This window comes from Patella vulgata, chromosome 6, assembly GCF_932274485.2.
Source record: "Patella vulgata chromosome 6, xgPatVulg1.2, whole genome shotgun sequence".
NCBI classification, from domain to species: domain Eukaryota; kingdom Metazoa; phylum Mollusca; class Gastropoda; family Patellidae; genus Patella; species Patella vulgata.
The window spans coordinates 67,351,880-67,366,940 of NC_065884.2; the positions used below are offsets into that span (position 1 = coordinate 67,351,880).

General features: G+C 39.3%; 1 protein-coding gene across 1 annotated transcript; it reads right to left on the reverse strand.

Annotated features, from left to right (window-relative positions):
- Window positions 1-1,887: 1,887 nt before the first annotated feature.
- Window positions 1,888-13,879, reverse strand: LOC126824109 (refilin-B). Its single transcript, XM_050553305.2, has 2 exons — window positions 13,755-13,879; window positions 1,888-8,271 (listed from the first exon to the last, which is right to left on the reverse strand). Exon 2 carries the CDS (start codon window positions 8,109-8,111, stop codon window positions 7,521-7,523), a length of 591 nt encoding a protein of 196 aa, XP_050409262.1. The 5' UTR covers window positions 8,112-8,271; window positions 13,755-13,879; the 3' UTR covers window positions 1,888-7,520.
- Between the last annotated feature and the right edge of the window lie 1,182 nt (window positions 13,880-15,061).

Here is a 15,061-nt window from a genome sequence, read left to right on the forward strand (position 1 = left end):
CCGTGTTTATGTCAACCTATATAATTTATTCATATAGCTCTAGGCAGCGTAATTAATATAAACATGTACACGACATGCTCACCCCATGTAAACATTACTACAAAATCTCAGTTTTATAAATTCACAGATGTAAATAGTTTATCTATGTTCAGATAATTTCATGAAATACTATCAGAATATGACGTGATAAATAAGACTATTTTTAGGCCTACCCATTTTAGAAGGGAAATGGACAATAACCATGCTCTTTATGTCAAACAAATTATAAATGGGACTGGTTTATTTATCGTCTCTACCAGATGGGGAATTTATAATTCATCATTATTATCTTTGTAAATCTGAATGGAATAAGACCACTTTTGAACTGATATTCCTTTTAGGGGATTCGACTTCTACAATATTATAGCTTGCCAGGGGTCCAAAATCCTTCAATTAATGAACAGCGACTTTGGAAGATTCATACAAAACTGAAAGCATGGTGAAGTGCGGACTTTATCAATAGAGATATTTGTGACTGTCGTTTGTCTGTTTGGGGTTGGCGGCTACACTAGGATTGTCCCGAGGACCGGGGAGAAAAACAAGTCTGGTGGTGATGGTCTGCCACTTGTTTGTTTAAAACGAAAACAAAATAGTACACTAACTTCGTGTTCAGAATGGTACGGGAGGCTCGGTTTTGCGTCCCATCCGAAGAATTGTATATTGACCGTTGCCATGCACTTCGCCCTACATCAATGACACCTGAGGCACCACGCCGGAAAATCCAGATGAACTTTATCTGCCAATACTGAGATGGAACACGAGATCACGGGACCATCAGGTTACCGAGCCAACATCTTACTCGAGAGAAATACCAGATGTACGTTTAATTACTAAATAATCAGTAGGAGACCTACTAAAACAACGATAGGTATTACCAAGATAATGTTCATTCTGAGTTGTTTCTATTTGAAGACTCATCGTCGTCAATTTGATAATTTACAGGCTAGTATCATGACTAAAACTTATCAGTTTGTTACTGCTGTCAATCCATCTTGGGTTAGTATCTGCTTAATTTTTAATTCATATAGAGTTTAAAAATACACGATATGTGTTCTGAATTTAAATTTAGTAGAAAAAAAATTCTATGTTTTGAAATATAGGTTAAGTTCAGATATCTGGGATCTGAAAGAACAGGGTGTGCTTTAAGTATTCTCTCTTGAGTTTGATAATTTCCAGACTTACAAACTGTTATCTTAGTTTTATCATTAGCCATATGAGAGAGAGAGAGAGAGCGAGAGAGAGAGAGAGGGGGGGGGGGGGTAACCTCCACTCAACACAAATTTGGTCATTTCAGGACTAACATATAGTTCAATTTTATTTTAATAATTCGGTGGCGCGTACGGGTCTTAATATTTAGCGGTGGGGGGGGGGGGTGGCAGAGGACGCGGAGAAAACCCACGAAGATGGACAGGCAAGTCTATTTCTTGTCAAGTACAAGCGAGGAATTGAAACCACGTCACGTGATTCATTGGCAGACCTTATGATCTAAAGCGCAGGTCTTAAAAAATTTGGCCACGTTTTCCTGGATAACGAACATGTGTAGGATTTGGTGTTATATTACTGGGAGAGGAATAATTCGTTTTAAGTCAGACGTTGGCTGAACCGAAACGAAAAGTGCATGTAAAAGAACCCTTGGCAGTTGGAATTCGATATAAGAGTAGGCGATAGCGCCGCTGCCCGGGCAAAATTTCCCTCATAGCACACTGTATGGCGTATGCCCGTCTTCATTAGCCCAGGTTAGGAGCAGAACAGTAGGACGTTAAACCCCATTTCATTTCATTTCATTTCATAACATGCAAATGCAGCTACTGTAGCCGTAATACATAACAAACAAATACAGCTACCGTATTAGAAGTAATAAAAGTTTTTATGTACATTTTATCAAGATTTGACCTAGATAAACCTAGGATTGGCTTCTAACAACAAAAACAGATATACTACAGTAAGTTATATGTCACGTCATAAAAACATCACATTATACTATGACCTCAATGACCCCAAGTAGTGTATAAATATGTCTGAAGGCTTGCATATTTCAGTTATATTATCATATTAGTCAAAATGTCGCGTACAGCACTCATCCTTCAGTTAATAGCATACATTAGTGAAGCATTGAATATCAAATTTAAGTTTAAATTCAAAAGTAGTATATCTATCGATAAATTTATATATAGTTGCTGAAAGTCTAATATTTTAAAGCCACTGGTTGTTTATATATTGAATATACTACATTGTGAAATTTGGAACTCTGACAGGAATATTAGTCTAAAAATTGTTAAAGGTTTTTTTGTTTTTTTTTTGCATAGCAACATTTTGTACTGACGTCTTTCTTCATGACCATCAGTCAAATTTATGATAAAGGATTTTTGCCAAGACAGCGGCGCTACAGCCTCCAACAATTTTGAAGGGATCTTTCAGTTGCTGCAAATGCCCCACCCACCCCGGTTTTCGTCCCATCCCAACAACTAGGAAGTTTTTCTTGCCAGATCCTTCGTCATGCACCACTAAGATATCGTGAGAAACATTCTAAGACAAAATCCAGAGCCTTAGGCCTACTTCGCGAACGACCACGTAACACAAGTAATAGAACCTACAAGGCCTAATACAACACACGTAATAGAAACTACATGTCTAATAATACAGTTAAAGATTAAACAAAATCAAATGAAGAGCCCTGGGGAAGAACGAGCTAAGTCACTTTTTTCAACGAACCCCAGTTAATGGCGCCATCTGGTAGCAAATTGTATAACATCGGTGAAGTGTCAAAAGGGTGTATCTCGGGAAATTGGTCCAATACACTTTTTTGCATTTTTAAAATCTCCCAATTAATATGCACATTTCTGTCTAAGCTGTGTATCTCTACGCCATTTATTAGATCTGTTCTGGGTATCATGTGTCCAAATGTTGTATCTTGATTTGTGGAAATTTTGAAATGCAAAAGGTTCTATTTCTTAATCTTTAGAAATTCTTAGATACACCCTTTTGACACTTTACCGACGATAAGCTTTCTGTGGAACAATCAATTTCAGGTAAAAACGATCAGGGTCACATCGAACCAAGGCCCTTCTGAAATGGCCTCCCGAACAAATACAAATCCACCGTATTTATTTGACCTTAATTTGGCTGAAAAGTGGAAGTAGTTATTGTACTGGTAATTATGATTCGTATTGAACATCATTTTGAAGTTGTAATTAAACCCACTCGTTGTTCTGTTCGCGTCAAACATTCTCGTCCAAAGTCTGTTTTGCCTTTTATGCGAAAAGACAAAAATGTGACGTAGATCGTTCTTCCCCTGGACTCTTCAAACGTAAAAGGTCGAGTAAATCATTAAAATCTAATATAAAAGTTTAAAGTTGCTAGTATCAAAACAAATAGCTATATAAAAATGATAATCAGCGGATATGAGCAATTTGGGGATGATTATTGATAATATGGTCGTCATAGCAATAAGATCAAAATGGCACCTTATGGTCCTAATAAATACGAAACACAAAATAGTTCATGGTTTCTCTTAGAATTGTTTACTTTTTAAGGTGGGCATTTTACCCCAATGGAAAATAAAATGAAATGAAATGGGATTTAACATCCTTCGTTTCTGCAACAGAGAGAGAGAGAGAGAGAGAGAGAGAGATTGGGTCTAAACGTCAAAAACTAGCGACCCAACTCCTTATCACATACAACCGGGGAATCGAAGTCACGCCATTTGACTCAATGACTGGGCTGATGAAGAAGTGAGCGACCATAGAAATGCATTATGCAATTATGCTTTCCGTTATCTAAAATAACACTTTAATCAAATCGATATTTTATCAATTTGATCACGGTTCAGTTGAGAAATGAAATGCGTCATAATATGCAAGACATATTGTTAACAAGTATATAGGCTACAAGCGTACAACATGAACAAGAAATTACGTCATCGCAGTCATCTTAGAATTATGACGTCAAAAATCGAAGTCGGTGAATCGATGCGCATTAGTCCAACGAACAAGCATGCCATGTTTCATGTCGACGAATTAGCAGAAATGAAATGAAATGAAATGGGGTTTAAGGTCCTACTGTTCTGCTCCGACTGGGTTAATAAAGACGGGCGTACGCCATGCAGTGTGCTATGAGGGAAATTTTGCCTGGGCAGCAGCACTACGGCCTACTCTTATATCGAATACCAACTGCCAAGGGATCTTTGCGTAGACGTCAATGTGTAGCCTACACGGAACCTCGGTTTTTCGTCAAATCTGAATGACTAGACAATTTTCCTCTGTCCTACATCACAGACAAGGGGAAACCACGTCGAAAACGAATTAGCACAGCCTTAGTCTTTTTTTCGAACCAGGTGTTCCCAAGAATACGATTACCAAGCGCGTTCTACGTTCTTCTAATAACGATTAAGGCAGACTTGTTCCTAGCAACGGGACTGATTCTTGGTCCAAATCATTATAAAATATCCATACAATAGAATTACGTGTTATTTCGTTTCGGAAAACTGTTTCTCAAAAGTGGCAAATTAGAAAAATGTATGTCAGTCATCGTCCATTTGTGACATTAAGAAGAAGAACCACCACACAGTGAATACAAGGCAATACTTCAACGGATTTGTATACTTCTTAGATCGTTTCGTTTCGGAAAGCTGTTTCTCTAAAGTGAAAAATTAGAAAGATGTATGTCGGTCACCGTCCGTTAGTGACATTAAGAAGAGCCACCACACAGTAAACACAAGGCGATACTTAAATAGATGTTTAAACAATGTCTTTATAAAGGTCTAAAATGTGTTTATGGGTAATTTAATTGACTACTACAGTTTAAGAAACTACGAAACGGTGGGAAATCACTGGATGTTTATTTGTGAATTGAAATAACTCTGGGCTAGTTTTCAAATATTTGTTGAATATACCACCACTAATGTAAGAATTTGACAAGGAGTAGGGTCGCCTGCCCAACCTCGTGGAGGGGGGGGGGTCTCCGGTTCCCTCCCACTGCTAAAGACCCCTACGCCAAGCGAATTATTGAAATAAAATAGAGCCGTATATTAGGTTAGTCCCGAAATAACCCCTCTCTCTCTCTCTGTTATGTAATAATTGGGTAGTCATTGTGAGTAAGGCGCTGGTCCACTAACTAGAACGGTCCGAGTTCGACCCCGGTGTTGGTCAGGCAGCGTTTTCTGTATCCCCTGGTCAGCGGTGCAGGTCCCGTGCACGTGTAAAAGAGCCCTTGACAGTTGAACGAGAAGGACAGCATACTGTATGGTACATGCCCATTTTCAATATCCCGGTTGGTGCAGAAAAGTAGGACGTTAAACCCCATTTCGTTACACTAATGTAGGAAAAACATGATACAATTATCCATTAAAACAATAACATAACGATTCTATAATGGCCGCCATACTATCCAGTTATGCTTGTCATGCTTATTTATTCAAAATATGCTGACTTAGAAAATTACATTTAAACAAAAATTACATTAAAGTCATATATTTGTCTGTCTGTTCGATGTTGGCGGCTATACTAGAGCTGCCCTGAGGCTGAATTTGGGGTATATAAGGACTGCTTGATCCGAAGAGTGACATCCCGGTGACGTTGCACTACCATATCGGGCTAGGAATTAAACTACTTCTGGTTCGGGGGGTTAAACCTTTAGTTATTCATATAAATGTTAATGAACCGTTACGAAAAGGGACTAATCTAGGAAAACGAATATAAAGAAATTAATTATGCTTCATCCATTATTAAAACAATAACATAACATTATCTAATTCTACAAGAGTGGCCAACCTTACCTATATTTCAAGTTAGTATGCATATCACAATAAATACATCTCTCTCTCTCCCTCTCTCTCTCTCTCTCTCGGTCTGTGTTGTATTGTGACTACATCAAACTACACTGAGCCACCGCGGATACCATTTATAAAATAAAGACAGTATGTACTAATATCTCTCACAAAACGTTCTCAGACTTAAGTTAAGAGTTTAGTCAAATTTTTTCGCCTTATTTAAACTAAAATATAGCCCTTTATAAAACCTTTGCTGTTTTAATGTATCAAATACATGAATAAGAAGTTTTGTGTCTCTAGATTAAAGATATTTCTTATAAACAGTGATTGAAAGTTGAGTAAATTCTTAACTTAAATCTGAGAATGCTTGTGTGGAGTGGTCGTTACCCCCCCCCCTCTCTCCCTCTCTCTCTCTCTCTCTCTCTCTCTCTCTCTCTCTCTCTCACACACACACACACACACACACACACAGATCGCCCTGTCACACTCTATATAAATCAAGCTGTTGTTATTAATCCATAATTCAATCGATTCCCTAATAACTGTAAACATTATCAATAATAACCAACCAGGTGGCCATATGTCTCCATTATATTGGATCCCATTAATAACACCTCTATCACTGAAACTATTATTAATGTAACATATTTCCCATGACATGGTCTCACGGTCTTTTGTTCTGTACCTATTCACTTTGTGATATTTGCATATTGTTACGTTCCTTGCATATTTTCCATTTAATTAATTTATTATCTCAGCAGTGCATAATAACGCTACACGTATTACACATCGGAACATCGTCATATGTATCCATTCAATTATTATATCAGGAGTATATTTTCCATTTAATTAAATTCTTATATTAGCAGTACATATTGTTATTATTAACGCTACACGTATCCCATATCGCATCCATTGATTTCATTAACAGTGCATATTGTTATTATTAACGTCACACGTATCCCACATAACATCATCTTGACATCATTACATTCATTAGCAGTGTGTATTGTTATTATTAACGTCACACGTATCCCACATCACATCATCTTGACATCATTTAAATTCATTAGCAGTGCATATTGTTATTATTAACGTTACATATTTCATCATGGTACCATGGTAGCAGTTACTACATATTGTTATTATTAACGTTACATATTTCATCATGGTACCATGGTAGCAGTTACTACATATTGTTATTAATAACGCTACGAGTATCCCACATCGCATCCATTACATTCATTAACAGTGCATATTGTTATTATTAACGTTACATATTTCATCATGGTACCATGGTAGCAGTTACTACATATTGTTATTATTAACGCTACACGTATCCCATATCGCATCCATTACATTCATTAACAGTGCATATTGTTATTATTAACGTTACACGTATCCCACATAACATCATCTTCACATCAATTAAATTCATTAGCATTGCATATTGTTATTATTAACGTTACATATATCCCACTTCATCATGGTACCATGGTAGGCTACATATTGTTATTATTAACGCTATAGATATCCCACATCGTAGCATCGCTATATATGCATCAATTACGTTCATTAGCATTATATGTATCCCATATCACAACATCTCTATATGCATATATTAAATTATCCCATCCGAATATGAATATATTTGCATATATTAAAATATTATGCATGATTAATTAATAATTTCTGGATTAATTAAATATTTCTATCAGAGTCCATTTATACGTTCATTCATATTAACATCGGGTTGTTTAAGCTGGATTATTTGTTCATATGCATTGAGATTATCATCGTCCTCCTTGGGTAAAAATCGAGGTAAAAATATATGAGATGCTCCTGGTCCGGGTTTTACATTATTGGCATTATGGTCCACGGTAAGTCCATTCACTAGAACGTCCTGTCTCTTGTTGCTAAGAATATCCAGTTTTGTAGTCGTGTAGGTCTTGGCTTTGAATTCCACACAGGTTTTGAACCATTTTCGACACTCATCAATATGGTAGTCTAATAATGATACGTATGATTTCTCGGGTCGTTTCGGGTAAATGAAAATCGTATCTGAAAACTGTCGCGGTTTCACACGCGGCTCGTAGAAAGTCTTACTCACGTATCGCTTCCTCGTTGAGTCCTTATAACAGATCATTGTGTCTGCAAAATGCACCGGAGCTAACACGGGAGCCAAATTCACCTTGTCGTTGAACCTCCGCATGGACGAGATGTCGATGGCGCTTGAGACAGTCCTCTCCTCGTAGTTAGGCAGTTGTACGACTGCCACACTCTCCGATATTTGTATTGGGAACATTTTCGCTTCACAACCAGTCACATACGTATTCAAACCTGTCTGCTTATTAATCGCTAGATTTTCCTTCTCACCCAACAGGTTTATTTTTAGCGCTCGTTTGTCTCGGTCGAGCGACGATGTCTTTCAAATAAATCTGGATATCCAAATAAGTCCGGCGATCCTATAGAAAAAAAGACAATAACAGTGGTATGTATTAGCAGTGACATATGTATATATAATATTATGTAGGGCCTATTCTATAAGCATAGAGCGCGAGATATGGTTCTTTCCCCCTAGTAACGTATTGATCCATTCGTCAGAGATAACCTCTAAATGTCATGCGCAGATAAAACATATAGCAGACGACACGTGCACATTTTATTTCAACATACGTATCTAGTTTATTTGGTTATCTCGACCAGGGGTGGAGTCAATTCGAGTAATATGGATTTCATTCAACATAAAAACACAATGGAGGCCTTTGTTTGAATTTAAAAAGCTCTAACAACCATTATAGAAGCGAGTCCTCAGTCAATAACATTTATCAGTTTTCAATGATAGGCCTGAATAAAAGTTTGAGGTGTATTTTGATACTAATCCGCCGCGGATTAGCATGACATTATAAGTCGTAACTCGGTGATAAAAACAACGATTATATGTTAAACATGTGATCTATGGTGTCAAAGGGTTGGTTCGTGCCATGAACTGGAAAGAAGTTTGCCGACTCCTTGAGACATATCGTAATTATTATGTCTACGATAAGAGGGGGTGGAGGTGGGGGTGGCCGAATAGTTTAAAGGTCCGTCATTAAGTCAAGTGGCGGGATTTCGACAAGGAGTAGGGTAGTCTGCCCAAACTCGTGGTTTTTCTCCGGGTCCTCCGGTTTCCTTCCACTGCTAAAGACCTCTACGCGCAAGCGAATTATTGAAATAAAATTGAACTGTATGTTAGTCCCGAAATGACCTAGTTTGTGTCGAATGAATGTTAAATCCCATTTCTCCGAATATGTGTACAATGCGTGGTAGGAGAATTTTGCCAAGACAGCTGCGTTTCTGCTTACTTCAGGTGTTGGCCGTGAAAGTTCCCAGGGATTTTCCAGCATGATGTACTCCTTGCCAGCGATGCAGGACGGAGGGCCTGGTCGGGAACAGCGTGGAGTTGATAGAGAGAGAGAGAGAGAGAGAGAGGGGGAAGAGAGAGAGAGAGAGAGGGGGGAGAGAGAGAAATGGGTTAAACGTCCACTCGACAAAAACCATGTCATTTCGGAACTAACACATTATTATAATAATTCGCTAGCGCGTAGGAGTCTTTAGCAGTGGGAGGACTCTGTAAGAAAAAACACGAGATCGAACAGGTGACCCTGCTCCTTGTCACGTTGGGGTTGGATGGCCGAATGGTTAGCACGTGCGCTGTACCATAAGGCCTGTCATTGAGTCAACTGGCGGGGTTTCGAATTATCCCCGGTTGTATGTGACAAGGAGTAGGATCGCCTGTCCAACAATAATAAAATAAATTAAACCATATGTTAGTCCCGAAATGACCTAGTTTGTGTCGAGTGGACGTTAAACCCCATCTCTCTCTCTCTCCTTGTCACGTACAACCAGGGTATTGAAACCACGCCAGTTGACTCAATGACAGACCTTTTGATGAGTAGTCGAAAATGCCACTGTCCGGGCAAAATTACCCTCTTAGCACACTGCATGACATATCTCGTATCTTCATTTTAATTTCTTCAGTAGACATGAGCCACGATGGCTAAGTTGGTAAGACGCTGGCTCGCTATAGCCTGGATGTCGGGTGTTCGATCCCTACATCAGTCGAGAAAGTTCATCGGAATTTTCCGGCGTGGTTCTCCCGTGTCAATGGTGCAGGACGGAGGGCCTGACAAGGGCAGCTGTCGAGTCATTCGGATGACACGAAACACCGAGGTTCCGTGTATACATTGGCGTGTACGTAAAAGACCCCTTGGCAGTCGGAATTCGATATAAGAGTAGGCCATAGTGCCGTTGCCCGGGCATAATTTCCCTCCTAACACACTGTATGGCGTATGCCCGTCTTCATTAACCCAGTCGGAGCAGAACAGTAGGACGTCAAAGCCCATTTCATTTCATTTCTTCAGTAGGCACAATGAAATTATATATCCAGAAAAAAATAATATAATTTATCAAAGACATTCCACGCTGTGTGAATATCTACTTCCTCACGTATGAGAGAATTTAAGATTTACCCAATTTCAAATTTACAAAGACAACATGTGAATACAGATGTTTTTGTTTGGTATATGAGTCAACAAGACACTAGGATAATCATGATCATATTTCTACAACACATGGTGCCACACCTATATGAATCTGCTGTATTCTAGTTCTTGAATTTTAAGAGCTGACATTGACGAATGTGTCTACTGAAATATGAATTTTACATATAATGGCGAGTAAGACGTTCACAAACCAGGAGTTCCATGAGGAATTGCCGTGGATCTCCCTCATAGCACCAGGTCTCACGAGAGGGTGGTGCAGCCATTGAATATCATGCATGAATTTTTTATTGTTGTTGGTTATATGTAGAAAAGTTTTCGCTTTATCGCAATCAGCTAGTGAATCATCTAGATATGACTAGTGTTGGAAAGGGGCGGGGGAGGGGGGGGCAAAAACGGTCGCACCCCAGCACATTTTTCCTCTCAAGAGCCTTGCATAGTACACACTGCACATTCTGCACACAGACAACTATCTACTTCGAGAAAGGATCTCTGACCTAAATGGCCGCCATATCTAAAGATTACTATACTATTTTGTAATGTGGTTCTACTCCGTTTCATATCTTCCATAGACACAAAGAAATAAAATGAAATGAAATGAGGTTTAACGTCCTACTGTTCTGCTCCTAACCTGGGCTAATGAAGACGGGCATACGCCATACAGTGTGCTATGAGGGAAATTTTGCCCGGGCAGCGGCGCTACGGCCTACTCTTATATCGAATTCCAACTGCCAAGGGATCTTTTACGTGCACGCCAATTTGTACACAGGACCTCGGTTTTTCGTCCCACCCGAACGACTAGACAGCTGTCCTTGTCAGGCCCTCCATCCTGCATCACTGACAAGGGGAAACCACGCCGGAAAATCTGGATGAACTTTCTCGGCCAATGCAGGGATCAAACACTCGACCTCCAGACTAGCCATAGACACAAAGAGTACATAAACCTTTTCAATGATATTTAATTGAAATGGAGAAAATATTTCTCAGAATTATCGAAGTATAGTTTTCGATTAAATTTGAAATCGTCGATTTAGGAATTAAAATGTCGGTCAACTAACTTAGTGCCTATTCGGAAGCGGAACTAATTGTAGACAAATCGTGTCAGTTAAGTATGCACACTCTATTGCGTATACCCATCTTCATTAGCCCGGTTGATGTAGAAAAGAAGGACGTTAAACCCCATTTCATTTCATTTAAAATCCTAATTATCGTCCAAGAACACCGCCCTCAACGAGAGTTAAAGGTACCATTCTCAATTATTTTGTTGTTCACTTCTGACTTTCAAAAACTAAACTCTGAAATATATCCGGAACTGTTCTAATTATCGTTCAAGAACAACACCCTCCAAGCTATAAATTCAAGGTTTCATTTCTTAAGTTTTTGGGAAGTTCACGTTTTTGTTATGCAGTCCTGGCTAACAAGAAACAAACTCCACGATAACAAAGGGTATAGGGGTGTTTTAAATGTCATCTGTTAAGCCTTCTCCCATTTTTCAAACCCACGCGGAGTAATGTCATACTAACTGGTTTACAGTTTTAAAGGCCAACATCACATTTTGTCTACAATATTGTGTTTAAAATGTGGTCATTTGGGCAAGCGAGGTACCATGCATCCTTAATAATCTCTTTAGATGTTGATGGAGAGACCAATAGAATTAATAGAAAGAAACTAACATCTAATTTTAATTGTTTTAAATTTAACGTCAACTAGTTATTGGACTCTTATTCTTTATTTCGTTCCATTAAATCTTCCGGTGGATCACGTGGCTAAGTGGGTAAGACGCTGGCTCGCTAGCCTGGAGGTCGGTTGTTCGATCCCTGCATTGGCCGAGAAAGTTCATCCAGATTTTCCGGCATGGTTTCCCCTTGTCAGTGATGCAGGACGGAGGGCCTGACAAGGACAACTGTCTAGTCGCTCGGATGGGACGAAAAACCGAGGTCCGGTATACATATTGTCGTGAACGTTGGAATTCGATATAAGAAGCTTCTTCCTGTGTATAAGAATACGATATCGCAATCTTTCCATTTGCAGCCTCTGGACATGGGTTGATTCATTGGGAAGTTCTTACAAAGCATAACGTTTGGTAGTAGATTATTAGTACGTAAGTTCACGGGGTGTCTTGTTTAAGTACCAAAAGAAGATATTAACAAGCTTGATATCTATAATGTCTATGATAACATGGTGGCCTGGTCGGGACATGTGGTTAACATAAAAATTACAAAATGTAAAAAATGTCTATGATGTATGAAAAACATCCAACCTTTAAGGTTAAAACACGCTCTTCTATCATCTCAGTATGTAACCAAGTAATTCATTAATTTTTGTATACAATAATGGCGCTATTCTTTTAAGATTAATTACAAGTTTATCCATCACTCTTCACTTTTTTTCGAGGGGAGCTATAATCCAATTAAAACTGTCAAGGCTTCTTAAACGTGCACGATAACGAACACACGGCGAACGCGAATGACTAGACACGTTTTGAGCCCTTGAACCCCCCACCCCACCCCCGAGACTCCTGTAATTATGGGGTGGGGTTTAACATCTCGTCATCGAAATACTTTGGTCGTTTTGAGACTAACATATGGATATTGTTATTGTCACATGTGCAAATGCTATGGAGAGAGAGAGAGAGAGAGAGAGAGAGAGAGAGAGAGAGAGATGGGCTTTAAAGCCCACTCCACACAAACCGGGTTATTTCTGGAGTAACACATGGTTCAACCTTATTTCAATAATTCGCTTGCGCATAAGGGTCTTAAGCAGTGGGAGGAAACGGGAAGACCCGAAGAAAACCCACAAGGTTGGACAGGCAACCCTACTCCTTGTCTCGTACAACCGGGAAATCGAAACCACCTTATGATATAACGCGCACGCGCTAACCAATCGTTCCCCCCTCCCCTCCTGAGAAAACCCGTGGGACTGGACATGCTAACCATTCGGCCACCCCCGCCCCAAAATGCTTTGGACGAAAGTTTTTTTCAGGATAGCAGTGTCCAGTTGGAACTGTCAACGGTTCTTTTACGTGCTCGCGGAATTTTGTCCCATTCGAAGGGATGGACAACATGTTGCTATAAATCGAACCGGGCTTGAAAATATGTGCCAGTTAAGATTTCATACGAAAGATTTGCATCAGCCTCGCGAAAATTGTTTGGCCGAGGCACACAACACATCATTCATTCTGCGTAGCGCACTTCCTTACTTGTAAATTGATGTTTGAATAACTTCTAACTTTCCTATTCACGTACCACACACCCCTCTAACATGGAAAAATAGGACGTTAAGCCCCCTTTCATTTCATTTCTTGAAACAAGGTCGATGTCAAAACTTTTAACGTATTACCCATAACCTAGATACTGATGTCGACAATTTGCTGAATAAAGTAATTTAATAGAAATAAATGTTCCTACCTTTTTTCTATATCCTTGTCTTAAACGCAAGGTAGTCGTCTCGTCTTAAACATGTAGTGTATTGATGGGCTTACGACCGCCTACTGAATGACAGATCACTTTTATGTTGTTTTCAGCTGTGTGCAAGTCTTATCTCGAGGGGTGTGAATCGTACAGAGCTCTAGTATAAAGAACCCATATAAAAACTGTGAATAGGTAAAGGCCCTCATTATGTAATGGTACAATGGTATGTTAAGTAGTTGTCGTTGTTATTTGTTCCTAGTCTATATAATAGATTATTTTTTTTTAATTCTCCCGTGCAGAGGCGGTGTATTGAGTATTTGACCTGATTTAAACTTATCATATATATTATTATGTGCACAAGTTTATAGATTTATTTTAAAGCTGCATTATTCAAGAGCTAATATTGCAGGTTTTTATGATTTAATTTAAAAATGGAGAAGCTAGGCTGAGTCTAGATTAACAAGTTACGTTATGTAGGTAATAAACAATATTTGCCACATTCTGTCAATACGTCAAATAGTGATAACTTGGCTCAGAATAAAGTAATTTGAATGAAGGTTTCATTATATTAATTTAAAACTATAATAGCAAGAACGGTTAGCCCGAAATGATTAGCGTTTGCGCATTGTATCATAAGGTCTGTTATTGGGTCATCTGACGTGGTTTAGATTCCCCGGTTGTTCGTGACAAGCAGTAGAGTCGCCTGTCCACTCTCGTGGGTTTTCTCCGGGTTCTCCGGTTTCCGTCCATTGCCAAAGACCCCCTACGTGCAAGCGTATTACTGAAATAAAAAATGAACCATGTGTTAGTCCCGAAATGACTTGGTTTGTGTCCCATTTACACTGTTTTGATCTAACACGTGCGATTTAGGTCCAGAGACTGTCATAGAGTCAAGTCAAAAACGTTGTCGCAGCAGTCTAGTTTGGTTGCGGTGTCCAACTGTCAGGGATCTTGAAAGTGCTACGATTGGCATACCCGGGACGCTATTCCTTTCCATGCCCCCGGGTTCCGCCCCCAGCCTCTGCTTCACTGACACAGGAGCCTTCATGACATTACCGGGATTAGATACATAGGCCCCGCGACAGGGCACTCAGGGACTTGGGACAAGCAACTCTGTGAATGGGGCCAACGGCGCGAATGCCCGGGCAGGTGGCTTATAGTTTCTATTACACCAGTTTTTCCCACTAGGTATCGATTTCTTCTACTATACAATCAAGTAATATACTGTATTTTTTTCGTTAATCTGCACCAATAATTTTTATAAAACAACAACCGTTACTCGGCATAGCTCCAGGCTCCTCCAG

Excerpts from the sequence above, each read along its gene's own strand:
- LOC126824109 (XM_050553305.2), bottom strand. The coding sequence starts at position 8,111 with ATGTTCCCAATACAAATATCGGAGAGTGTGGCAGTCGTACAACTGCCT.